The following is a 26,697-nucleotide window of genomic DNA, read 5'->3' as shown; positions in this document are numbered from 1 at the left end:
GTCCTCTCCGATAAAACCTGTCTGGGTTCCATGGCGTTCGAAAACGTTCAGCAAGGGGTCACCGGCCGAATTCTAGGGAACTCCAGAACAACGGTAAATAAATATATATAGAGGAATTTTGCTTGTAAACAGTTAGTCTAGAAAGAATAATTGTATCGAGTCGAGTTTGAATTGTAACGGGGGAAATAAATGTAGTATATAAATTAGAATAGTGTAAATAGTGTAAAATAAATTAAGTGTAAGATTATATATAAATTAAATAAAGACTATAATAAACTAAGTGTTAGAACATTTTATAATAAATAAAGATAATAAATTAGATTTATAATAATAGTTCAGTATAAATTTTTTTTTCCAAACGCGACAACCCTTCAAATGTGCCTCAGGTGAGACCTATAGAAGAGTTTTGGACTGTTGAGTTGAATGGTGTATAATAATGGCTGGGAACCCCAAAATGGAGATCAGCTAAGGCGAAGAATTTTGCAAAAATTTCATGAGATCGACTTAGAAACAGTCCAAATTTACGTGCCATCGAAGATCGCAAGCCTCTTTCTGTTCTATAAAAATACATTATAAACCTTAAAAATGTAGACTTAATTTCTTGTATTTAGTTAATAAAATAAACTTAATTTACAATTAGAAAATTTATATTTATTTTTTCCGAAAACTTTAGGGACATGCGTTATGAGCATGATGCTCATCTAATGTCAGCGATGTGGGACTATCTTGAGTGGGTTTGGTGTGTTCCAAGAAATAGTCGAACAACTGCGCGCGCCTTTTTGAAGCAGTGCGCTGGGATTTTTTTCGTAAAAAATAATCATCGAGGGAACGAAAGTCCAACCTGAGCTCATGCAGAGAATAACTTTCACTAGGAACCCGTTTTCTGCTGAAGTAATTGCGCCAACTTAGAGCTTTAATCGCATGGCAATGACTTCCGGACATCTAATTTGTACTATGCATAAGCCTGTCTCGTCAAGGTTGTAGATACGATTAGGTGTTCAATTTTTTTTTTCATGACGCTTTCTAACAAGTCAAAGAATTTAGTGACATTTTCTATATTTAGGTAAGTCAACTGCTCTTGCCTTGTCTGTAAGCTTTCTTACACTAAGAGTGTTTTTATGCCGTTCCAGAAAGGTATATATCCAATTCTTGAACGCAGTTTCGTTCAAAAGGGAACACGTATGCTTTAAATTAGTACGTTTGCTAGTTTGCTACTAGTTTTTTTACGTTCTTTCCAATGGTGATTATTTCGGAAAGTCTGTTCGTATTGCATATTGTTTTTATAATGCGCATTTCAAATAATGCAATAGCAGTTTTTGTAAGTTCAATAATAAAGTTATTGTTTGAACATTACATATTTTTATTTTCATACTTCTTACATTGAAACAATAGATATAATCTCAAATCTCGCTTTTGAGTCAATTGTTTTGCACTCAAATGTATATATATATATATATATATATATATATATATATATATATATATATATATATATATATATATATATATATATATATATATACATTAGATAAATACTTACCAAATCCATATTATTAAATACACATTGGCTTGTACACTGCAAATAAAAAATAACAAAATTAAATACAGTTATAAACATAGAACGGGTCTAAAGTTTTCCTTTTCAGAATATTTTTTGAATAGTAAAACTTAAACTCAGATTAAGACAGATTTAATCAGAAATTAAATTCCTAGTTAACTAAGCTAATGTACTTCTTCATAATTTTGTATGTTGTTTCAGTGATGCAGTCATTTAAAATAAAGTGCAGACGGCATATTGTAAAATTATTTTAAATGGAATCATATGGCGCAAGTATCACAACAAGTAACAAGTTTATTTAAAAGCTTGATTTAAGTAGGTAATTTTAATTCAGTAATGTTTAGGTAATAAAACAGTAATTTAAGTTATTAATATTGGTTAAACAATTACCGCGTCTTTTTGTTGAGCAATTTGTGGAGCAATAAATAATTTTTGTAAGTAATTGGACGAACCTACAAATTATATTTTTACGCACCAAAGTGCGTAGGCGACTATCTCATTACTACAATTCTGTTCTTGGCGGCGTGACACAGCTCGCCTGTATTGTGTATGCCTGTCCATTCTTTAATATTCCTTAACCAGGATAATTGTTTGCGGCCGGCTCCTCTTCTACCTTCGATCTTCCCTTGTAGGATTAACTGTGGTATTTCATATTTTGCTCCTCTCAATATGTGCCCAAGGTAACCAATCTTGCGTTTTTTAATTAATTCAAAGAGTTCTCTTTCCACGCCGGCTCTCTTAAGGACGTCATCGTTTCGAACTCTATCCATCCAAGGTATGCGCATCATTCTTCTCAATGACCACATTTCAAATGCTTCAAGTTTGTTGATAGATGTTTTTTTCAAAGTCCACGTTTCCATGCCATAAAGCAAGATGGACCATATGTAGCACTTGACCATTCTGTAGCGTATTTCGAAATTTAGGTTTTGATTACATAGGAGCGGTCTGAATTTCACAAAAGCTTGTCTTGCCATTTGTATTCGGGTTTTTATTTCTTGTTGTGGATCCGATTGGTCATTGATTGTGGTGCCAAGGTATTTAAAAGTTTTCACGCGTTTTATGCGATCGTCACCCAAGCATATTATCGGGTTTTCTGGAGGGTTTCTGCTAATGACCATATATTTCGTTTTCAAAATGTTGATTTTGAGGCCATATTTTTTACCTATGCTATTCACCCTATCAAGTAATAACTGCTACTACTACTACGTTGTTGTGTACTACTGTTTTACGTTGGCTAGTGCGTCGTTATTTATTGCGTATACGCCCATAATTGTTGCTGATCTTCCAAATTATCACTTATAATCACTGTGTCGTCCGCATAGCGTAGGTTGCTAATTGGTATGCCGTTCACCTTAATGCCTAATTCCGTGTCTTCTAATGCTTCCGGAAATTATATTTTCAACATATAAATTAAAAAGCATCGGAGAGAATATGCAGCTTTGGCGGACACCTTTCCGGATTTCAAATTCATCCGTATGTTGGTCTTGATCAATCCTCACCTTTGCCATTTGGTTCGAGTATAGATTCTGAATAATTCTGATCTCCTTCTGGTCAATGTTGGCCCTATGTAGTAGTTCCATCATGATATCATGTTTAACATTGTCAAATGCCTTCTCGTAGTCGATGAAGGTGAGGTAGACATCTTTTCGTCGATCTAAACAGTTTTGTATTAAGGTGTTCAAACATAAAATTGCCTCTCTTGTTCCTAGCCCTCCCTTAAAACAGAATTGTGTTGACCCGCTAAGTTCTTCTAGTATCTTGTACATTCTTGAGTGTAATATCCTAAGGAAGAGTTTCAGCAAGTGACTCATTAAACTGATTAAGCGGTGTTCATTGCATTTTGTGGCATTAGCTGTTTTTGGGATCATCACAAAGGATGACTGCAGCCATTCTCGCGGAATGTAACCAGTATCATAAATTCTATTGAACAGCTTTACCAAGATTTCGATATTCTCCTCGTCTATTAGTTTTATTGCTTCTATATTAATTTCATCTGGACCTGTTGCTTTATGCATCTTTGTGGTTCTAACTGCATATTCTATTTCACTTCGCATTATTGGTGGCCCTGATAAGTTTTCGGAAGGAAGTTTGCGCGTTGGTTGTGTTGGTCTTTCGTCATTAAAAAGTCTTTCTGCGTATTCTTTCCACGCCATTGCTATCTCCTCTTCTGACTCTATGTATTCGTTTCTGTCGTTGCGTATTCTTGTTCTGTGGTGGCTTTTGTGTATATTCGATATTTCTTTGATCTTCTTATGTAGTCCAAAACTATCTCCTTTTTCCTGCAATTGTTCTATTTCGTTGCACCTTTCCACCATCCAACGTTCTTTTTCTTTCTTAACCTTCTGGCGAATTTCTTTGTGTATCTGTTTGTATTTGTCGTGATTACGTTGTTGTTTATGTTGTCTTCGCTTTTCCATTAGATCCATAATTTCGTCCGTCATCCATTCGTTATGCTTTCTCTTTCTGATCTGTTTTTTAACTTCCCTGTTTACTGCCAGAATCGTTCTTTTAATATCATTGACCATCTCTTCGATATCATCATTTTGTTCTATTATTCGCATTCTTTCATTAATTTGATTTGCATAACTCTTCTTAAGATTTATATTTATATTTATATTTTATTTAGCAATTATATTTATAGCAAATTATATTTTTGATGGCAGCTATAAGTCATAATTTAGGAAAAATATATTCAAGTTGGGTTATTCAAAAGATATAACTATTATCAAGGAGAAAGAAACTAAGTTTCCAAATTGATTTTTCAATGCGGAAAAGCAGTCATAAATCAGAAAATATTGGGTTTAGTAGAACCGGTTTTTCATATAATCTAATGTATGCTGAGTCTTAACATTTAAAGTAGAGTTTAGGTACCGCAACAATATATATGTACCTACGATATACTGCTGAAAGAAGTACATCAATCTAAAAACAAAAAGACGGATCTTTTTTATTATCTCAATAATTGTTAACACCTTCGCTGCGTTACGAGACAATAAACATCGTATTACACCAACAGTTGGCTGCTGGCGATTTATTTTTCAAGATAATTTATTAATTCTTATAGGGATATATTCAGTTATAACATACGGTCTTATTAAGGTTTCAAGATCATACGACCGAAATAGACCTCGTACCGCACTGCTAAATGAGAATTATTTTTGTTATGCGATACATACAGATACATCAAAAACTGTATAATTTCTAATCAATATTTGGTACTAGACGAATCCATGATACCTTGGATAGGCCTTTTAGTGTTTCGACAGTATATAAAAAATAAGGCTCAATATTATGGAAATGGACACAATCTCTTCTGTGATAACGTTTATACTTCAATAGAACTTGCAAAAATGCTTGAAAAGAATAAAACAAGAACTTGTGGTGCAGTGAGAAAAACAGAAAAGGTTTGCTTAGTATTTTATCCTCCAAACTCAAGCGCGTTGAAGTCATGGAAAGAAAACTGGGATCTATTAAAGTGATAAAATGTATTGACAAAAGACCAATTTAATGCTTACAACATTTGAACAACATAATCATATTTTGGTGGACTCTGGTAAAAAGAAAAAGATACACCGGTGCTGAAACCACAATCTATTCTTCATTATAACTTAGTGAAAGAGGTGTTGATGTTGCTGAAGTGGTACTGCACAGTGGCAGTGGCTTGGTTGCTAAATAATAGAAAACTTCAAAAAAACGACAAGTTGCCTATCCTGGACTTCAGACTGGAGCTCGCAAATCATTGGCAAATAGAAAAAATTTGGATTTACCACGACCACGTAAAACCAAAAAATATCATACAATCAGGCAAAGAGATATAGATAAAAAAAAGAGAAGAAATTGTAGAAAGTTTTATGAAAAAGCATGATCAGTAGAGATTCCGATAGGAAAGTTAAAAAAGTTACAACATACTGTGAAGAATGTGATGGAAAACCTGAATTATATCTAGCGTGCTTAAATGAAGCACATTAAACCATATTTTTACTGATAAATCTTAATTTTACAATTTCACTATATCATAATTAGTATTAAAGTTACAAATTTGAAGGTTTCGGTGTTTTTCTTTATCTAATAGTGTATATGAATGACATTAAAACAGTTACCAAAAGTTACAATGGAAAAATGGATAGAGTATTCTATGTCTATTAATTTGGCCCATGAAGATATCTCACAAATAAAATTATAATTACTTCATTGTCATTAGCTCTATTGTTATCCTTATTATTGTTTTTATTGGTATTTCTTTTTCTTCGTCCATAACTGTTTACTCCAAAACTGTAGGCATCATCATTGTAACCTTCTAAAATAATAAAATAATAGTTTTATGAGATTAAAGATAGAGGGTAATAATAAATTTGAAAAAGAATCAATTTAAAAATGAGAATAATATAAGTGACTAATAAAGAGAAAGTAAAGGATAGTAAAGGAAAAGAGCTGTAACAAGCTTTAAAGTAATATTTATTGTTATAAGAGGATATTCGTACCCTTAAGAAAGTTTACCTCAATATGTATTGTTAATGAGCGAAAAACACGTTACCCCATATTTTTCTTAAATTAAAATTGTTATGCTCTTTTTTGTCGTGGTTTGGTGTATAACCAAATTTGCTATTCACAAAATATGGTAACCCAAAAGTAGTATGTTATGAACTAATCTATCATTTAATGAAAGATACTATACATATCTAATTTCATGACCCAAGTATGTGTATTTATCGATGAAATTAGAATAACCAGAGACAACCAAACCTGCGAGCTAAATAGACGAATCACGTTGGGATGGGTGGCATATGGAAGGATGACAGACATTTTTAAAACAAATACTCCAATTCACCTGAAAAGGAAGGCATTTAACCAATGCATCTTACCGGTCTTGACCTACGGAGCAGAGACCCTAACTTTAACGAAAGTTACTGCCGAAAAACTGAGGGTAACACAAAGGCGAATGGAGAGATCAATGCTGGGCCTGACCTTGAAAAATCGCGTGAGAAATGAGGAGATACGCCGACGAGCTGGCGTAGACGATATTATACTGTGAATCAATAAACAAAAGTGGAGGTGGGCTGTACATGTTGCTAGAATGGATGACGGAAGATGGACGAAGAGATTATTGGAGTGCAGACCAAGAGCCGACAAGCGAAGTCGAGGCAGATCACCCACCCGATGGACCGACGACCCAAAGAGAATAGAAACAAACTGGATTGCAGCAGCTAGAGATAGAGAGAACTGGAGATGTTTGGAGGAGGCCTATATCCAACAATTGATGTGAAAATGGGGCTGGATGATGATGATGATGACTATACGTATCTCCTGTTGCCTTCTCCCTTCCCGCGAGAAATATATAACTGCTAATATGTAAACAATAATACTGTTTACGTTTATAATATGACAATATTTGGGAAAAATTTGAGAAGGTGACGCGTAAATGTAACTTTATTTACTAATTGTACGAGGTGCAAATTAAATACATCATTTAGTAATAAGAAAATCAAAATATGTAATATCGGTTTACAACATTTTAACATCTCTCCGTACGTTTGAATAAGTAATATGCGGTGATTTATAATGAACCAGCTGTAAAAACATACTTTACATATTTACGATGCGTTTTAGCAAAAATTAAAATTTGGTCAGCACAAATAATTCAAATCGTTATTTCTTTACTCTATATCAGTGGCGTTGTGTGATACACCTTAACACGTTCCTTGCCGATAATGCGCTGGCGCGTCGCTACAAGACTTTAGCTAGACGACGCTCTCGCGCGTTCAGACTTTTATTCATTATGATCTTGGATTGTTTCACTGGCGCTACAAGAGGGTCTTTTATATTTCAAAGGCAGGTAACTAGGGGTATCAATTCTCTAACTTTGTTCTTGGTTCTTCGACTAACGACTTTTTGTCCAGACAGGGTGTCTATATCTTTTGGCTTTGTAATAATTGTAAATATTAGTAACAGTACATAAAATTCTGCAAATGCTTATTATTTTATCGGATTAGTAACCGTCTAAAGATTAGTAATTGCCAGATTTCAATATTTGTCCTATTTTTTGACTCATGAATCATAAAGCTTGGTAATACCCGGATATTTTCAGTGTTTCCCCTAAATATGATTTGGGTTCTTTTACATCTCGTTTGGTTAGTTTATATTTGAATGACATAGGGTGTGCATATTAAAGTGTAAAAATGAATAAAAATAATATAAATGACGATATTATACCAAGTGGCTTAAATTCAAATAAAAAAATAAAGTTAGATATGAAAAAAAAATTATCAGATGAAGAACTGTTGAGGTTATTAGAAACAAGCGATGAAGAATTTAATGACTTTCTTGATTCAGACAGTAAGTATTTACCAGAATTTGAGGATGAAATTGAAAATAACTTACCTGGAGCACTTATTGAGGATACGGAAGATAATGTATGTTATAACATTAAATGCAAATATTAATCTTTTAATAAAACTATATTTAATTGTAGACTAAGCTGCTCGTTGAAGTTGATGGAAGCGATAAATGGGAAGAAAATGTCGATGGTATGAACAATTTTCCTTTTTTAAAACACCAGGAGTTACTAATACAAGTTCCCGATAATAATCCAGTTCACTTTTTTCGAATGCTACTTACTGATGAATGTTTGCAGCAAATATGTGATGAGACCAACAGGTATGCCGAGTACGTTTTCTTGTTTAATTCAGGGGCGACACATTCTAGAATTTTCGATTGGAAAATTTTGACTCCCGAAGAACAGCTAGTCTTTTTAGGATTGGTTTTACATATGGGTCACATTTCATTGCCTAGGATTGAGGATTATTGAAAAAAGAAAGATACTCTTTTTGCTAATGCAATTTTTTCCACTTTTATGGGCCGGAACAGATTTATGGTCATACTGCGTTGTTTGCATTTTAGTAAAAATCCAGAAGAGGGAGAACAAGTACCTGAAGACAGAATATATAAAATTAGATCGATGATAAACTTTTTTAATAAGAGAATGGAAGAAGTTTATTATCCTGATCGTAATTTGAGCTTAGATGAGTCAATGGTATTACACAGAGGACGACTTAATTTTAGACAATACTTAAAAAACAAAAAGCATAAATATGGAATAAAGTTGTATATGTTGACCGAACCCTATGGTCTAATTTTAAAATTTTTAGTTTATTCTGGAATGTTTGACGATTCAGGTGGAAAAGGACATGAAAATAAAGTGGTTTTGCACCTTTTAGAAGGGAAACTAAATGTAGGCCATTGCGTTTACATGGACAATTTTTACAACAGCTTTGATTTAGCCAAAAATTTGCTTGAATTTTCAACTTACTGCACAGGAACTCTTCGAATTGACCGTAAAAATAATCTTGCAGAAGTAAAACAAGAAAAACTTGCTAAAGGTGCAACAATTGCCCGTTGCCGAAAAGGGGTATTAGTTGGCAAATGGAAGGATAAGAGAGACGTTTACTATATAACAACAGAATGTCAAAACACCTAACAACAAGTTACAACAAGAAGAGGTCAGCATGTAATGAAACCAGAGCCTATTATAAGATATAATAAGAATATGTCTGGTATTGACCGACAAGACCAGATGCTTGCCTATTATCCTTGTCAACGAAAACCTGTACGATGGTCAACAAAAATATTTATACATATTATGCAGATGATGGTTATAAATGCTCACATACTATACAATAAGTATTCTGGAAAAAAGATTGGTCTTTACGAATTTCGTTTAGAACCCCTTAGATCACTTTTAAAAATTAATAATTCTGAAACTAAACATGTTACAAAAGATCACCTAGTAACAAAACGAGAGGTAAAAGATCTAAAGGGAAAAGTTATGAGAAAACGCTGTAAACCTTTCAGCGAACGAAATATCCGTAAAGATACAATTAACGAATGTAAAACCTCTCCCGACACCCCTGGATTTTGTCTGGATTGCTGTCAAATATCCCACATTTAAACCTTAATTTTGTTTTATATATCTATATTTTATCTTATTTTGCATTTCTTGTTTTATTTTTATTTTGTATTAGTAAATCAATAAAATGTTCCTATTAAAACTGATTTTATCAATATTATTTACAAAACGTACCAGCGCGTCGTACGGCGTATGTATATAAATACTAGAGGCGAGCGCCAGTGACGCTCTGGCGCGTTCACCACCAACCCTTATTGTATATATGTGCATTTAGTTTAAAAACACTTACTTTATTCGAACTTTTCCAAAAACTAATAAATAAACGTCTGTGTATCAAAAACAGAAAGCGGCTCTTGGTGAAAACCTACCCAGAATAGATCGGCAGTTAACGTTATAAAATAATTGTCTATTTTTATTGTCAATATAGGTTTTGATTCTAGTCATAAATAGGCCTCTTCTGTATTTTAGAAAGTATAATAAATATAATCGGTTCACAATTTGTCGATAGTTCACTAAAAGTTTAACCCTAATTAGAGAAATGAAATACAGAGAGGATAGGTAATACGATATAATAGTAAAAACCAACCTGAAACTGACGGTTTAAGATGTTTTCGATTAACCCACTATAACCTTATAACTTGGGGTTAAAAGGTTATTTTTTTTTGTAATAAAGATAAAAGACTGGATTGGAGAAAGAAAAAAAAAAAGAAAGCAAGAAAAATAAAAACCAGGCTTAACAATTTGATCAAACGAGAGATAAAGAAAATGGAGAAAAATTAGAGGCAAGTGATATTAATTGGAAGGGAATTTAAGTGACCGGATGGTCAAGCTGGTTAACTAAAATTTAGTGAGTGAGAGAGAGATAGAGAACAATAAGAGGATGAGATGTAGATATTCAAGGAATGGAGATCGGCTGGCTTTTCGTGCCGTGTTAACAGCACGAACAGCTAAAAACAGATAAAAACCGAAGATAGCTGAAGAGGAAAGGAGTTGATAACAAAAAAAAAATGGGCGCCAGGAGTAAAGGTTTGTTGGAACTTCTACTCCGTTGATATTACAGTGGGAGTGCTACAAAGTATAGTTATAAACGATAAAAGTATGATTTAATTCTAAAAACTATTTAAAACCCAAGTAGCTGAGACAGACTAGGTGTAGGTAAAGTAAAACGCAATATATACAATATGTGTTTTTATTCTAGAAAAATGTAAAAAAATGGCTTGATTATATAATATATAATGTATAGAAAATGTAAAATATAGGATATACTCTTTTTTTTATAATGTTCCCTTTGTTTAAATCCAAAATTTTTATAATATACAAAAATAAAACCTGAGTGATTCCATATCAAACTTCAACAAAATACAGACATAAAATTTTGAGTACTAGTGACAAAGCGCATACATTGTTGTACCATGAAAAATTATAGTTATGACAACACTTAATTAGCTTAATAAAAGTTTTTTATTTAAATACCAATGCTTAGGTCGATAAGTACTTAAACCCTTTACATGCATTCGGTGATGCAAAACAATATCGTGTAATATATTAATTCAATTTTATTAATAAAACGGTGAATATAAAGTGAAATTCAAAGGTAAAGTTGATTTAAATCTTTATGATTGAAGCGAACTAAAGAAGAAAAAATTTAAAACTTGTCGCCTGGCAAAATTTTCAATGTTTTAAATATATCCATTATTTTCGAATCCGGAGAAAACTAATAAATATTTTTGAAAAATTTAAACGCAGAATGAAAGATTACATTATTACTGAGGGCAGAAAGTCCCTGAAAATTTCTACAATGTTTATTTTAATATGTTATGTAACAGGGGTGAAAATAAAAGAGAAAATATAGTATAATTTTTAATTGAAAATATTGCATGCAAAAGAAACTTTTTATTTATTCTAATAAATATTTCATGCCTTTAAATTTTTCAAAAATGCTTTTTAGTTTTCTCAGAATTTGAAAAAAAAAAATGGATACATTTAAAACACATTGAACATTTTGACAGGCGACATTTTGCGCCTTTCCCCTTTAATACCTTACGATTACAACTACTATTACTTAACTTATATAATTACGATTAGAAAACTATTCAAATTCAAAATAAATAGGATCAATTTCGGAATCCGAGTCGTCTTGAGGGTTAATAATTAGCGATTGTGTCTCTACGGTCGCATCAATTATGTTATCAAGATCCCACATTTTTGTTCTTCTTCTATTACATGTCTTACTGCATCTTTCCAGTTTTGTTGTGTAATATGTTGTAAAGACTCATATAACAATTCACGTACCGCTTGTATTTTATATGACGTATTTTTTCTAGCCACATAACTTTTCATTTGTGCCCAAATGAGTTAAATTGGATTTATTTCGCAGTGGTAGGGTGGAAGTCTAAGGACTGTGATGTTTCGGCTTTCCGCCATTTTGTCAACTACGTATTTCTTGAACTGAGATTTGTGTTGCCGGGCAATTTTTAAAAGTTCTGCTTTTACTATTCCATCTTCGTAAGGCAGGTACTTATTCCCCAGCCAGTCAAGAATATCCTGTTTCTTCCACGCATTCGTTGGAAGTCTTTCTACTAGTCGTGAATGATAAGGTGCATTATCTAATACTATAATTGAATTTGGTGGTATGTGTTCAATCATCTGCTCAAAATATTCTTCGATAGTCTTTTGTGCTTTTGGACTGAAATTCCAACAAACCATGCTTAACAAATCCTTTTTCACTGCCAATGTGAGAAATTATTAATCTACTGTCTTTACCAGAAGGTGGGGAGATACCAGTAGACCAGCATTCCATAAAGGCTTCCCTGGAGCTTAATACATTTTTAACTGACCAAATTTTTTTTAGAGTATGACCTGAGTTTACCCACGTTTCATCCTGATAAAAGATCGGCCTTCCTTCAACCCGGAATTTTTGTATGGATCTTAGATAATTTCTTCTCCAACATATTATCTACTCCCAGTCAATCAAAAGTGATTTTTGGTCTGATTTCTCTCACCGGAAATTTAAATCTTTTAAAACTTGCCACAATTTAGTTCGTCCGATAGGAGCCTAATCCGGGTCGTCTCTAACTTCTTGTAAAATTTTGTTTAGGTTTGGTATTTCTTTTTTGAAAAAAAATCCATGAATTTTCCTTCGAATACCATTTTTGTCAAATTAATCAATTTCAATAGGCTTTTTCCCTCTCTTTAAGTGTCCTTTTTGATAGAAACCTATATATAGTTGACTTCCCTACTCCAGCCATGTTGGCACAACTTTCGACTATGTTGCTAACAGTGTTTGTGGGATTCTGAGAAACCAGAGCATCGTGAACATTCAGGACAATAGTCTTCTCTCTGGGTGAATAGACAGACTTACTGACTTTACGCAACAGTACTGGTGTAAAACTTGATGAGGTTGATGATGAAGCCATCACGAACAATCCAACAAAACGAGCACGAGCGAAAGGTACGTATATGTTCGTAGGTATATGGAATAAAAAATCACTCACGCACTGCATATTATTCGCAAAAGAAATATTCGAGACTAATTAAAGCCGGCATCTTTATACCCATTATATTATTAAAAATCTGGGGAATTCCATCCTAATTATCTAGCAACGAATAGTACCTTCGGATATGAATTCCAGGTTTTCTAGTAAAGTGATTAAACGCGAAGATTAGTATTGAAATATCCAAAGAGATAAGGTATTCTTATTTAAAAAATTGTTAATGGTTAAATTCTTATTTTTATTAATATAATATAATAACCAACATTAGCCGTGAAAGTTTTAATTGTTTTTTGCTAAATATATTAGTATTAAAACATTATTAATATTGATAAACATTTTGGAAAGAAAAATAAAAGTAAAACGCATTAATTTTAATGAATAAACACCTCAGGAACGCCTATGATGATACAAATTTTACGACCGTTTTATGACTTTGAGGCACATTTCGTGCTCTTAACAATTTGTGAACGGATAGTTAAATAAATAATCCAAAAATGAAAACTACTTTATAATTTAAATTATTTTAATCTAATAAATTATTAATTATTATATTTAATCTATTTTTAAAACATGGGTAACATCGTTCCCCCAATTCTTCCAGGCCACATTTCCCACATTTGAGCCCAATTTACTTCAATTCTGCATATCAACAGTGCATATCAACAGTGCATATCCTCTATAAATGGAATGCATTTTTCTTGTAGTCAGCTCCGGTTGACAAGTTCTCGATCAGTCATCGTTGGAATGCGTCCAACAAGGCAGATGTAATAAGATGCAGTATCTAACACTATATAGAGTTACCTATATAGTTCAATACCCTGGAGAATGTTCTCGAATCACTTCTCGAAGCATGTGAACCAGTGCCGATCCTAGTAGGCGTTCCAAAACAATCAAGCAAACTTTTTCATGTATCTTTTTATCAGCCGTTTCATTATCAAGTCAAATAAAAATGCTAAATATTAAATAGTTATTAAAAATTAATAATACTCAAGTCCCATTTTTTCGACTGCATAGCTTAAGGCATTATAATGTAGTGTAAAATGTGTCGGTACATTATTGTGTACTCTTTACACACAATTGGCGCATTCCTCATTCGATTTAAAAATTCGTGGCAGAGGCGGCAATAATTAAAGGTTTTTTTTCACTTATCAGCGATACTATCTTCGGTTTATTCGTGACGGCATGGTTGGAACGCGGTTCTCAAGGAACTCTGCTGAAACAGCTGTAGTGATAAGATATTATAATAAATTTTGTGGAAGTTTTAAAAACAAAGTTTTCAGTGTTTTTATTGTTATATAAAATGAATTTCCATCAAGTAACGGTCGAATCCATTACTTATGTTAATTATTTGTTTTCAACCTTTTACCACCACAGCTAAAAATCAAATAGATAGACCATAAACCTGCTGTGAACCTGCTGTACAGCTGCACCGCCTATTCTTTTGAGGGGAAATCATGCATTCGTGGTCAAACACCGTTTATACTATTAGCCCAGTCTGGTTAAATAAAAAGGTGGAAAAATGTTTCGCAGATATCTGAAGCTTTTAAGACATAGGTGGGGGATACTAGATGATGAATAGATGAAAAGATACTCCTAGTTTTACCTTGCGTTTTTTTAAGCAATAATTTATGGTCACAATTTGATTTTTTGTCTATAAATTTTTTCCCTTATATTTTAAATAAACAATATTTATGTCATTTTTTTATGTCAAGAATATCTTTATTTTCCCGTTTTTTTAATTAAAATTGATAAATAATTTACAGAGATATTTGCAAAAAAGCAGTTTTTTTGCACTAATTTATAAATTTTATTAATTTTTTTATTAACAAAATAAAATGGTATTAATACATTTAAACATCAAGAAATTACCATCTTTTAGATTTGTGCGAAATTTCCCCCCGATCAGTCAAATATTTTATAAGTTATTTAATTTGTTTATCCCTGAGGCTAATTATTTAAACTATTGAGCTTGCCCTATGCATGATGCTAGACACATTCAGCAAATTTCATAGGCTTCTTTAAGACTTAGACTATCTCAGAAGTTATATGCATATTGAGTTTTCATCGAAATTATTTACAAAATAAACGTTTGAAAAAGGGGTATGTTTTTTACTTATAAACAATTGTAATAACTTCTATATTTTTCAAGCTACAGACTTGTACGTACAACCATTGGATAGCTGGTAAAAAAGCTCACATTAAAAAATAAAAAACCTTCTATGACCAATAGGAACGAAGTTAGTGACTATTTTTAAAAAAATCATATCTCCATTGTTTATAAACATTAAGAAGTAAAATTTGCACAAATTTTGAATGAAAATCTAAACTTTATATTGAAACTTATAGCTATAAAATTTATCTAATTTTTCGAAACGACGGCACTTTCGAAAGATCGACATAGGAAAGTGGAGAGGATATCTGTTTCAGCTCCGTTTTTTTTTTTCGGCATCGGAACGTCAAATTGCAACACGTAGGAAAAATTTACATTATCTCGGCTGCCTTTGCAGCTGCAAGCCTCTTTTTTTATTTTGGGGTAGCTCGTCGAAATATGAATAACTACATAGTTTTCACTGGCCGGAAAATATGGGAAAACTCGGAAAAATTGCGTCCATTTGAAATTCACCCTAAATACTTTTTTTTAATTTGCTCGAATAGTCTGTCGCAGTATTAATAATGATGACATAATTTTCACCCCCCATAAATCTCGGAAAATCCCGGAAAATCAACATATGTTTTTTCATTTTATATCAATGATGTAATAATACTTATATATTTTATAAATTAAATTTCAGGTAATTTTTTACACATTATATTATTATATTCCTTATATTAATTATAATTGTTTGTATTTTTATAATTAACAATATTGACTTTTATTCTATTTTTCTTACAAATATGATATACCATATTAATCTAATCTGCCTTACTGCTTTGATAAAATAAGTCGATTTTTTCATCACTTGCCTTATTAAATTTTGCAATGTTTATTGAACTTTACTTTTTTTATTTTCTTTACATACATTGGTTTAAAAGTTAAAATTTGGATCATTTATTCGACTTCATAGTCAGTCTTTCCATACATTAACATATTAATGGGCGATCTTAATGCCAAGGTGGGTCAAGGTAAGGTAGGAGAACAAGTAGGAAAATATGGGCTTGGAAACAGAAATGACAGAGGAGATCGATTGATTCAATTTTGCTAAAGTGAAGACTTCGTACTAACAAATACCTTTTTCAAATTACCTCCTCGACGGTTATATACATGGACATCTCCACAACATACCAAAGAAAAATAGTGAGAAATCAAATAGACTACATTATGATAGCAAGGAGGTATCATAAGGCTGTTAAATGTACTAAGACGTACCCAGGAGCTGATATAGGCTCAGATCATAACCCGGTAGTTATTGTGATAGAAGCGAGACCAAAAAAGATTAGAAGACCACACAGAAAGGCACTAGATTTAAATAAACTTAGAAACAAAAATATACGACCAGAAACAGGAGAAGAAATAAATGAAAACCTCCGTTCAGTGCAGCAACAAATTAACGATACAAACAACGTTAACCAACAATTAAAGTACATAAATATAGCTATACAAACAACAGGAAAGAAACAACTTACAAAAACAACAACAAAGAATAAGGGGTGGATAACACAAGATTACTAGACTTGATGGAACAAAGAAGAAAGATGAAGAATTACCCAGACAAATACAAAGAAATAAATAAACACATAAAAAAGAGAATAAAAGAAGCCAAAGAGGAGTGGATTAAAGAACAATGTGAAGAAATGGAAACCTATGAGAAAAAGTACGATGCGTTCAATATGCACAAAAAAGTAAAAGAGATAACAGGAAGCATAAAGAAATGCCAAATAGGTAAACTTAAAGACAAAGATGGAAATCTTATTGTAGATCTAGAGAATAAAATAAAAAGATGGACAGAATACCTGAATGAATTATTTGAAGACGATAGAAACAACTTAACTCAGATAATCAATGCAACTGGGCCAGACATATTAAAAGAAGAAGTAGAATACGCAATAAGAAACGCTAAAAATGGAAAAGCAAATGGACCTGTTGAAATTCCTACAGAACTGTTGAAGCTTTTGAATGATAAATCCGTAACCATAATATTAAATTTTGCAGCGAGGAGCTAAAACAGTTTTCCCTCCACTTTCCTATGTCGATCTTTCGAAAGTAACTTCGTTTCGAAAGGTTTTAAGTTTCGAAAAATTTGATGAATTTTATAGCTATAAAATTCAATATAAAGTTTAGATTTTCATTCAAAATTTGTGCAAATTTTACTTCTTAATGTTTATAAACAATGGAGATATAATTAACAAAAAAATTGTCGCTAACTTCGTTCCTATTGTTCATAGAAGGTTTATTTTTTTTGTTAAATGTGAGTCTTTTTACCAGCTATCTAATAGTTGTACATACAAGTCTGTAGCTTAAAAAATATAGAAGTTATTACAATTGTTTATAAGTAAAAAACATACCCCTTTTTCAAACGTTTATTTTGTAAATAATTTCGATGAAAACTCAAGATTCATTTAACTTTTGAGATAGTATAAGTCTTAAAAAATCCTAAGAAATTTGTTAAATGTGTCTAGCATTATTCATAGGGCAAGTTCAATGGTTTAAATAATTAGTCCCAGGGATAAACAAATTGAATAACTTTTAAACTATTTGACCGATCGCGTGGAAATTTCACACAAATTTAAAGGACGCTAATTCCTCATTGTTGAAATGCATTAATAATATTCTATTTTGTTAATAAAAAAATTAATTAAATTTATAAATTAGTGGAAAAAAACTGCTTTTTTGCAAATATCTCCGTAAATTATTTATCAATTTTAATTGAAAAAACGGGAAAATAAAGATATTCTTGATATAAAAAAATGGTATAAATATTGTTTATTTAAATTATAAGAGAAAAAAATTATAGATAAAAAATCAAATTCTGACCATAAATTATTGTTTAAAAAAAACGCAAGGTAAAAATAGGAGTATCTTTTTATCTATTCGTCATCTAGTAACCCCCACTTATGTCTTAAAAGCTTCAGATATCTGCGAAACATTTTGCCGTGAAATCGATGATTTTTGTATAACCAGACTGGGCTATATCTGCTTGTCTACTGAAGCGTTCTTTGTTAATTACTCAAGTAATGATATAATCTTTGTTGATCACTGTAACACTGTTTAAACACTGAATTCTCATTTTTAAATTTTTAAAATTTTTTCAAATTATTAAATTTCAATTTTTAAATGATATAATCGTTTAAACAATAACATAAACGAGTGAGATGGAGAAAGAAACACAACAGGGAAGAGAATTTTAGGCACCACTCTATTTTTGAAAGGAATAGGGAAACCTAGTAAATACGAGAATGCGCAGAAAATAAGATAAGAACGAAAACGGGAAAGATACGAAGTGACGAGAACGGAAAGAAAATAAGACAAAAACAATATGAGAAAGATACCGATAGTTACTATACGGGAACAAAATAGTAATGAGAAGTTTAATTATATTACGCGGTAATCACTAACAAAAAGACATAATATGCAGTACACATATATAGATAAATTAATAAAGTTACACAATAAATCATACCTAAAAGAGACACTTTTAAATACAGTAAAACAACTAATCACTACTTATGTGTTAATCCAAAGCCAATAAAAAAGTTGAAAACAATACTTATGTGTTGAAATAAAAGAATAAAGATTTGCTCTGACTGTGGTATATTGGTAACTCAAAATAGATAAGGTTGAACAAAAGTAATTAGAAATTATATGTTATATTATACTAAAAAGTAATATATGTACCTACTTTAAAAATGTAGCATTGAGGTATAAAAAGACACTAATTTTTAATTTGTTTTATATAGAAAGCAAAATAAAGAAAGGGGCTATATTTATAAAAAATAATATAGGTACTCCGTACTCCAGGTACATATCCATAATTAAAAATTTTAGAAATACATACTATTTTTCATATACTAACCGTTTCTATCATTTCTATGTTGACGTGTATATTCTCTGTTATATCCGTACACAGTTTCTGCTTGAGTCGATTGAGTATTGCTGTTTAACATACCATCGCGGCTATTACCGTCGTATCCGTAATTGTAATCACTTTCGTAACCACCACTACCTCCATTATAATTGAAGCCATTATGTCTGTCGTTAAATCCATAACCATTGTTTTGTCCATCAGAATTATATCTGTTGTTCATGTTGTTTAGTTTACTATAGGAGTAGCCGTTGTTTCTATTTCTGTTGTTGTCATTGTAATTGTGGCTGGAACTACTAGAGCTATTACAAAATACTTTAAAATATATTAGGTACGCGAACTCAACTATTTTTATGGGTTATGTGTGCTATGACAACAGCAGTATATTTAGTTTTAATATATATATATATATATATATATATATATATATATATATATATATATATATATATATATATATATATATATATATATATATATATATATATATAGTGTATATTAGTGTAGATAAGAATAGAAATTTGTTTTTTCCGTTTCAAACAAAATTATCAAAAAACCTTTGTTTAGAATTAGAAGACATTTTACCTGTAAGTTAATCTTTTCATTGTTTGTATAGTCGAGTATTAAATGACTATATTCTAATCTTTTGAAATATGTATAAATTGTGTATTGACAAAACCAATTTTAAAGTAAACTATTTAGTTTTTCTCTGAAACCGAAATTAGGCTTTTCCAAAATCATGGTAAACACAATTTGAGCTTTTCATTGGACGGTCGTTTTTAAATGGGAATTTTGTGAGCCGATCATGAGACCGGAGAAGTTAGTTATAATTTGGTCATTGACAGAAACAGTCGTTTGTCTCAAGATAGAGTGTGGTTCGTGAGTTTGGATACCGGCGTAACGAAAAGAAGTGAATAGTTCTGCAGAAGGAGATAACAAGTAGATTAAAAGAGGTCCTTGTATCTACCGTGGGCATCTTGTAAAGTATATGTGAAAGTATTCTTACGGCATCAAGTTGACAAAAGGAGGTCCTTGTGTCATAAATAAGTAGCTGAGTTTGGAGAAGCGAATCAGGTGTCTTTGTGTAGTCTGCAGGAGGTTTGCAGAGACGTTAGGAAGGAGCCGGGGTGCCAAAGAGGAGAGAACACATCGTTGAGGAGACTGGACTTTTCTGGGTATGTTCCAACATACAACTCAACAAGAAAATAAGCTGTAAGTGTTTGTACAATTGAATTTTATATCTGTGAAGGGTCGGTTTGACATCATGGTCATTAGCATTCAAATTTAAGAACTAAGGTTTTGGTAGGCTAATCAAAAGTTTAAAGTTTTGTTGTTTCTTTTTTTAAGTAACGAAAAATTTAAGTAAAATTAGTTTTCACGTAATATAAATGTATGTAGATTTAAAATCTTATTATTATAAAAATTTGAGTTATTTTCTTGTATGCTGATTGATAAGATAACGACAGAATTTGATAATTGTTTTATTCTTTCATATAAAATTAAAGCATTACTTTCATTAAAAGCAAGCAGCATTCGAAGCCCTTGGGGAAAAAGAACATATAACAAATAAACAGCACTATAATGAAATAAATGAACCAACAAAAAGAATAATTGAAGAAAAAAAGCAACTATACAGAAAATGGCTGACTACAAACAACGATGAAGTTTATAAAGAATATAGAGAAAAAGATAGAGAAGTGAAAAAACAAATAACACAGCAAAAGAATGAAGAATGGGAAAGAATCTGCTTAAATATTGAAACATATATAGGAGGTACAAGAACTTCGGAGTCATGGAAAGTACTGAGAGGATTGAAACAAAACTCAAAAGAAAAAACTAAATTGGGAAATATACAGGACAAAGAATGGAAGGACTACTACAAGGAACTATTAACAGAACAAAGACCACAATTCATTGGAAAAGAAAACAGGCGAAGACGAAGCAGATTCCCACAACAAGAAATAGAAATAACAGATAGGGAAATGAGAACGGCCATAAAAGCAATCAAAAATAAGAAAGCACCGGGACCTGGAGGCATCTCACCTGAGCTTATAAAATACGGATCAAAAAAATTACACCGGATGATACAATGGATATTTCAGAAAGCCATAAATGGAGAACAGCTCCCAAAGGAATGGACGGCGGCATATATGACATCTATATTTAAGAAAGGAGATAGAAAACGATGCGAAAACTACAGAGGAATAAGCGTAATATCATCAATAGGAAGATTATATGGGAAGATACTGCGAGAAAAGATAGAGCAAGCGATAAAAGGCAAAATCGGGGAGGATCAGGCAGGCTTCACGGCAGGAAGATCATGCATAGACCACATATACACACTGGAACAACTGTTGGAAAAGAAAAAAGCAAAAAATAGAGATATACACTTGGCATTTGTGGATCTGAGAAAGGCGTATGACTCTGTACCAAGGTCAGAACTATGGGAGGCAATGTACAAATTAGAAATACAGACGGAACTCATAGAAGCTACAAAAGCTCTGTATAAAGAAAATAAAGTGTCCATTAAAATGGGAACAAGAATCATAGGAGACTTCACCACAACAAAAGGGCTCCTGCAGGGTTGTTCCACATCTCCAACCCTATTCAAAATATACTTAGAGAAAGCCTTGACTACATGGAAAAGAAAATGCGAAGGCATGGGAGTACCGGTACGGAATGAATACCTATATACGTTAAGTTTTGCAGACGATCAAGTAGTGATTGCACAAGACCAAGACGACCTCAGCTACATGATGAAGAAACTACAAGAAGAATATACCAAGGCTGGCCTAGATATTAAGCTCGCGAAAACAGAGTACCTATCTACAAGTGAAGAAGACATAGAAGATCTACATATTGATGACAACGTAACAATCAAAGGAAAGGATAAATTCAAATACCTGGGGTTTATAATCACGAAAAAGGCAACAACAGAGGAAGAAATTACACAAAGATTAGGACAAACAAGAACAGCAATCCGACAACTTAACTCAGTATGGTGGGATAGACACCTAAATATGAAGACAAAAACGCAGATTTATAAAACATTAGTGCGAAGTATTATGACATATGGGGCCGAAAATTGGATCATAAACAAGAAAAACAGCAGTAAGATAATAGCAACAGAGATGGAATGCCTGCGAATATGCTGCAGAGTAACAAGAATGGATAGGAGAAGTAATGACGAAATAAAGCAAGGAACATCAATAGAAACAGACATACTAACATATATAGAACAAAAAAGACAAAAGTGGTATGGACATGTAAGAAGAGCTAGCGACAGCAGATGGATAAAAAGAATAACCGAATGGAGCCCCATAGGAAGGAGGAAAAGAGGACGACCCCGAAAATCCTGGAGGAACGAAGTAGACGACGCCATGAGTAAGAGAGGACTAAAGGATGGAGAATGGAACAACAGAGAGAGATGGAAACGGTTGAGCGAGGGAAGGCAGTGAATACTGTAGAATCCCTAAATATATATATATAAAATAAAGAAACGTAAATTTTTGTAATATAATATTTTTTTTTTATTCTTATCCTTGTTTTCTCTATCCCGATAAAAGACAACTAGAAAATCTTTGAATCCATCGATGACAGGTAATATAAGGAGTTTATTTTACTTTTGATAACAAATAAGTTATATTTTTTTATTGGCTCAATAAACTAAGATTAAAGTCAAAATAAACAATCATAATATATATATATATATATATATATATATATATATATATATATATATATATATATATATATATAGTAGAACATTAGCATTAAAGCCCGCGATCAATACTGGAAGTCTTTATTACACAAAAAACAAACCGTAGTGTTGTTATTTACAGGCACAAGATTGATATTGATACATATTGATATTAAGAATGGCTTATATACATATATATATATATATATATATATATATATATACAGTAGACTTCCGTAAGCTCGATCACCTAGGAACTGGACTCTAGGCCGAACTTAAAGTGGCCGAACTAACCGATGCCTATCGAAAAAATTCCCATTTATTGTTTGTAAGGAACTCTAAAAGGAACTATGGCAAAAATACTTGCACATTCAGTAGAATAAGACACAGGGGAATACTCTGACATATATTAAACACATATAAATAGACAGAAGGTTACAAAAATATTACAAAACAATACTACAGAACTCTAGGCCTTCTAAAATTTTAAAATATTACTGTACATTGGTGGTTTGGCTCATTAAAAAAAAATCAGTTATTTTTTTCTGAATTTTCATTTCTAATGACTTTTATGTTCAATTTCTTCTCGACTCATTTTATTTTCTTCATCTTCCTCTTCACTCTTAGCAGCATTTTCCTGAGAAGGAGAGTGAGAAGAATTTCCTCATTTTCCGAATGACACACTCGGTGATTTCGTCGTCGTTCAAAACCTCGTTGTGTAGCTCCTTTTCAAAGTTGATCCACTCCAAATCATCTTCTTCAACGATGGGACAACAGTTCGGTAGTTGATGAGCTGCTTGCATTGTCATCAGGTTCGTTAATAAGACTGCTATTTGGCTCATCTGCTGTTGTGTTTGCTTGGTCAATCTTATCTTCTATATTTGGCTTTTTTTTCCAAGACTACAAACGGTCGACTGTGGTAGTTCGTCTTATGCCTTGCCCGACATGTACACAACATCCTTCATGTTAACTGACTTTTAAGAGGTCTAAGTTGTCATCAGCCTTCAGTTTGGAAATAACTTCAGAAAGCAGTTTTAGGGTATGCTTTTTCTTGAAGCACTCAATGACCCCTTGGTCTATTGGATGTTGAAGACTGGTTAGATTGGGTGGCAGGAACAGCAGTTTAATTTATTTTTATCGTCACACTGAAGATCCTCCTGGTGCGTAGGCGCGTTGTCAAGAAGTAGAAGTGCTTTGATGGGCAGTTTTGATTTTGTCAAATGTCTTTTCACTTTCGGAACAAATTTGTACATAAACCATTTCCTGAACAAATATGTGTCCATCCATGCTGATTTCTGCGACCGATAAAACACTGGGAGAGTTTCAATGTTTATGTTTTTAACGCTCTTAGTTTTACTGCTGTACCAATGACAAATAGGTATATCTTGTGGATCCCCTAGGCATTTGAACACAAGGCGACCGTTATCCTTTCTTTGCTAACTTCAAACCCTGCAGCAGATTCTGGTAGGCTGGCAAACGTTTTTCTGCGCAGAAGTTTAAAATTTAACCCAGTTTCGTCGATGTTGTATATTTACTTTGGGCTTAAGTTTTGGTCACCAATGATTTTGGGTCCACAACCTACAATAAAATGGACTCCTTTGTGGATGTATCTCTTTTTTCATCGAGAGAACCACCCCTCACTAGCCGAGAACGCCTATTTTGGTTGAAGCTTTAAGTGTAAGATCATAGCCTTCATTTTTAGGATTGGTCCACTTTACGGCATTCCTCGTCTTCGTTTTTGAACGAACTACAAGCACAGAGCATCTGTTACCAATTGGTGTCTTGCTTTTCTCATTGTGCTACGCTTTTGTAGAACTTTTGTCGTTTTAATTGTACAAACGCCTTTGATAGTTTTTCTATTGTGCCGCCAGTTGTTGACTGTACTTTTGCTCACGTTTAAATCCCTGCAAATACTTTGAACGAATTCTCCTTTATCCAATCTTTCCAGAGCTTTTAGTCTCTCTGTTCCATTATCTTGTACTTACGTTTACGCGAATCATTCATTATAAAAACAGTTTAATGCACGACTTGTCAAAGAATACAATACTGTAAAGAAGTTGAGGCTTGCTGTCTGCTCGCGTTTGGCTGGCGCTTGCCAAGTGCGTGATTCATGCTCAGAGAGCCGGTCGGATTAAGCGGAGGGCGAACCTACGGGAGTCTACTGTATTTACACATTTATTGTCTCTGCTGTTTCTTTTTATTTTGCTTGGAATTTTTATTTATTGTTTCGAAATAATATATCTAAATTTTATCCTTGATTGGCAACTACAACTGATTTTGCTTCTACTCGAAAATTTAGATATCGCAATTTCAATCGCATCAAATTTTCAAATTTGCATGAAAAATTATTTATATTAATATTTTCGCGTATAAATTCAAATATCATTGGCTTCCTCTAAAAGCCAATACTTTTTCGTAATAACTGATAATCACGATTAGTAAAATGTATAAAATATGTAGTATATTTATTGACTACACCAAAACTTACCTTGAATAGGGATTATTACTGTTACCATAATTGCTGTAAGGATTATTATTCCTTTCAGAATCGTGATTATTTCTATTAGACGAAGTGTATGGGTTATCATCATTATCATTATAACTACTAGAAAGTCCATACCTATCATTTCTATTATTAGTATTACGGTTATTAGAATTTTGTCGATTGTTTCTGGAATTGTGACTATAACTATTTTCCCCATAACCATCGTTACCATATCCAACATTTTTGTAATAGTCTCCGTTATTGTTAATTCTTCGATATGTATCAGTGGCATCACCATTTCCAGAATACCTAGAAGCATGTCAATATAATTGCAGGAAGGTTGCTACTTACATTTTTAAGTGATGGTTTCGTATTTACCGTCTACAAAATAGTAAAGGTAAAATGCAAATATGAAATAGAATATCAGAAGAATTTGAATTGAGGTGAAATTAAAACAAAAGGGCGTCTTGGACTTTGTTTATAAATCCAATATAAATAAGGATCACTCGAAGAGTGGTGGGTTTTTCGGTCAAAATGTGGAGAAAAAAGGCAAAGAAGTAAGCTACTTCATCTATTTATTTGAAGACGTTTCGCTTTCTAATCAGAAAGCATCATCAGTTCATCTAAAAAGCACAATATGAAAAACCAAACATCCATTAAAAAGTCGATATAAATGTGTTACCTTAAAAAGACATGTAGCAGTCAATGGTGTAAAATGTAAAGAAGCTTAAGATACTAGACATTAAATACTTAGGTTGTATAAACAATCAATTGAAACTAAATACAGTTTACAATTGGATTCCAACATAGCACAACAAAAGACCATGTGGTTATAGTACATGTAATTTAAAAAGTATGTAAAAAACTTATGTAAAAAATAAGTATTTGCCGAGAACTAACAAGATCATAAGATCATACTTCCAACAGTGCTATATTGGAATCAAATTGTAAACTGTAAACATTGACTTTTCAATGGATGTTTGGTTTTCCATATTGTGCTTTTTAGATGAACTGATGATGCTTTCTGATTCGAAAGTGAAACGTCTTCAAATAAATAGATGAAGTAGCCTACTTCCTTGTCTTTTTCTCCACTTTTGACTGAAAAACCCACCACTCTTCGAGTGATCCTTATTTATATTGGATTAACGGTCGTACTCCTTTTTTCGATATACATGTATATAGGTTATTCCACGAATATACGACTGTTTTGGATTACTTCGACAACGAATATTTTACTGTTCAAGTAGAAGTATGAAGATAAATTGGTCTAATCATTATTCCAATAAAAAGGATCTACTAGTATGACATCTAAACTAAAATTATTTCAGTTAATAGATGTTCAGATAAACTCAAAATTTATTGTGAAATTTAATCCGAAAATAACAAAAATTTTTACACAAACTCTACTATAAATAAATATAATGACAGACATTTGGGTAAGCTTTCCATGAAATGTAAACACCAAAGAGGCGTGCCGGGTTTCTTTGATATTACACTATTTTATTACTTTATTAGGTACTACAACTGTGATAAAAAG

General features: G+C 32.3%; 1 protein-coding gene across 2 annotated transcripts in view; it reads right to left on the bottom strand.

Annotated features, from left to right (window-relative positions):
- LOC140435624 (uncharacterized) overlaps nt 1-26,697 on the bottom strand; it is a 59,650-nt gene that overhangs the window by 10,590 nt on the left and 22,363 nt on the right. The window contains exons 2-5 of one of the 2 annotated variants that reach the window (XM_072524362.1): nt 25,164-25,469; nt 18,967-19,277; nt 5,746-5,855; nt 1,541-1,576 (exon numbers count right to left, since the gene is read on the bottom strand). In XM_072524362.1, coding sequence (XP_072380463.1) covers nt 1,541-1,576; nt 5,746-5,855; nt 18,967-19,277; nt 25,164-25,469 — 763 coding nt within the window. The remainder of the gene's footprint in view (nt 1-1,540; nt 1,577-5,745; nt 5,856-18,966; nt 19,278-25,163; nt 25,470-26,697) is intronic. The other variant, XM_072524363.1, reaches the window with a different exon arrangement.

The sequence above is a fragment of the Diabrotica undecimpunctata genome, chromosome 3 (genome assembly GCF_040954645.1).
Source record: "Diabrotica undecimpunctata isolate CICGRU chromosome 3, icDiaUnde3, whole genome shotgun sequence".
In the NCBI taxonomy this organism is placed as follows: domain Eukaryota; kingdom Metazoa; phylum Arthropoda; class Insecta; order Coleoptera; family Chrysomelidae; genus Diabrotica; species Diabrotica undecimpunctata.
The sequence above is the reverse complement of the archived record's forward strand: the minus strand, read 5'-3'. Positions and strand labels throughout refer to the sequence as shown.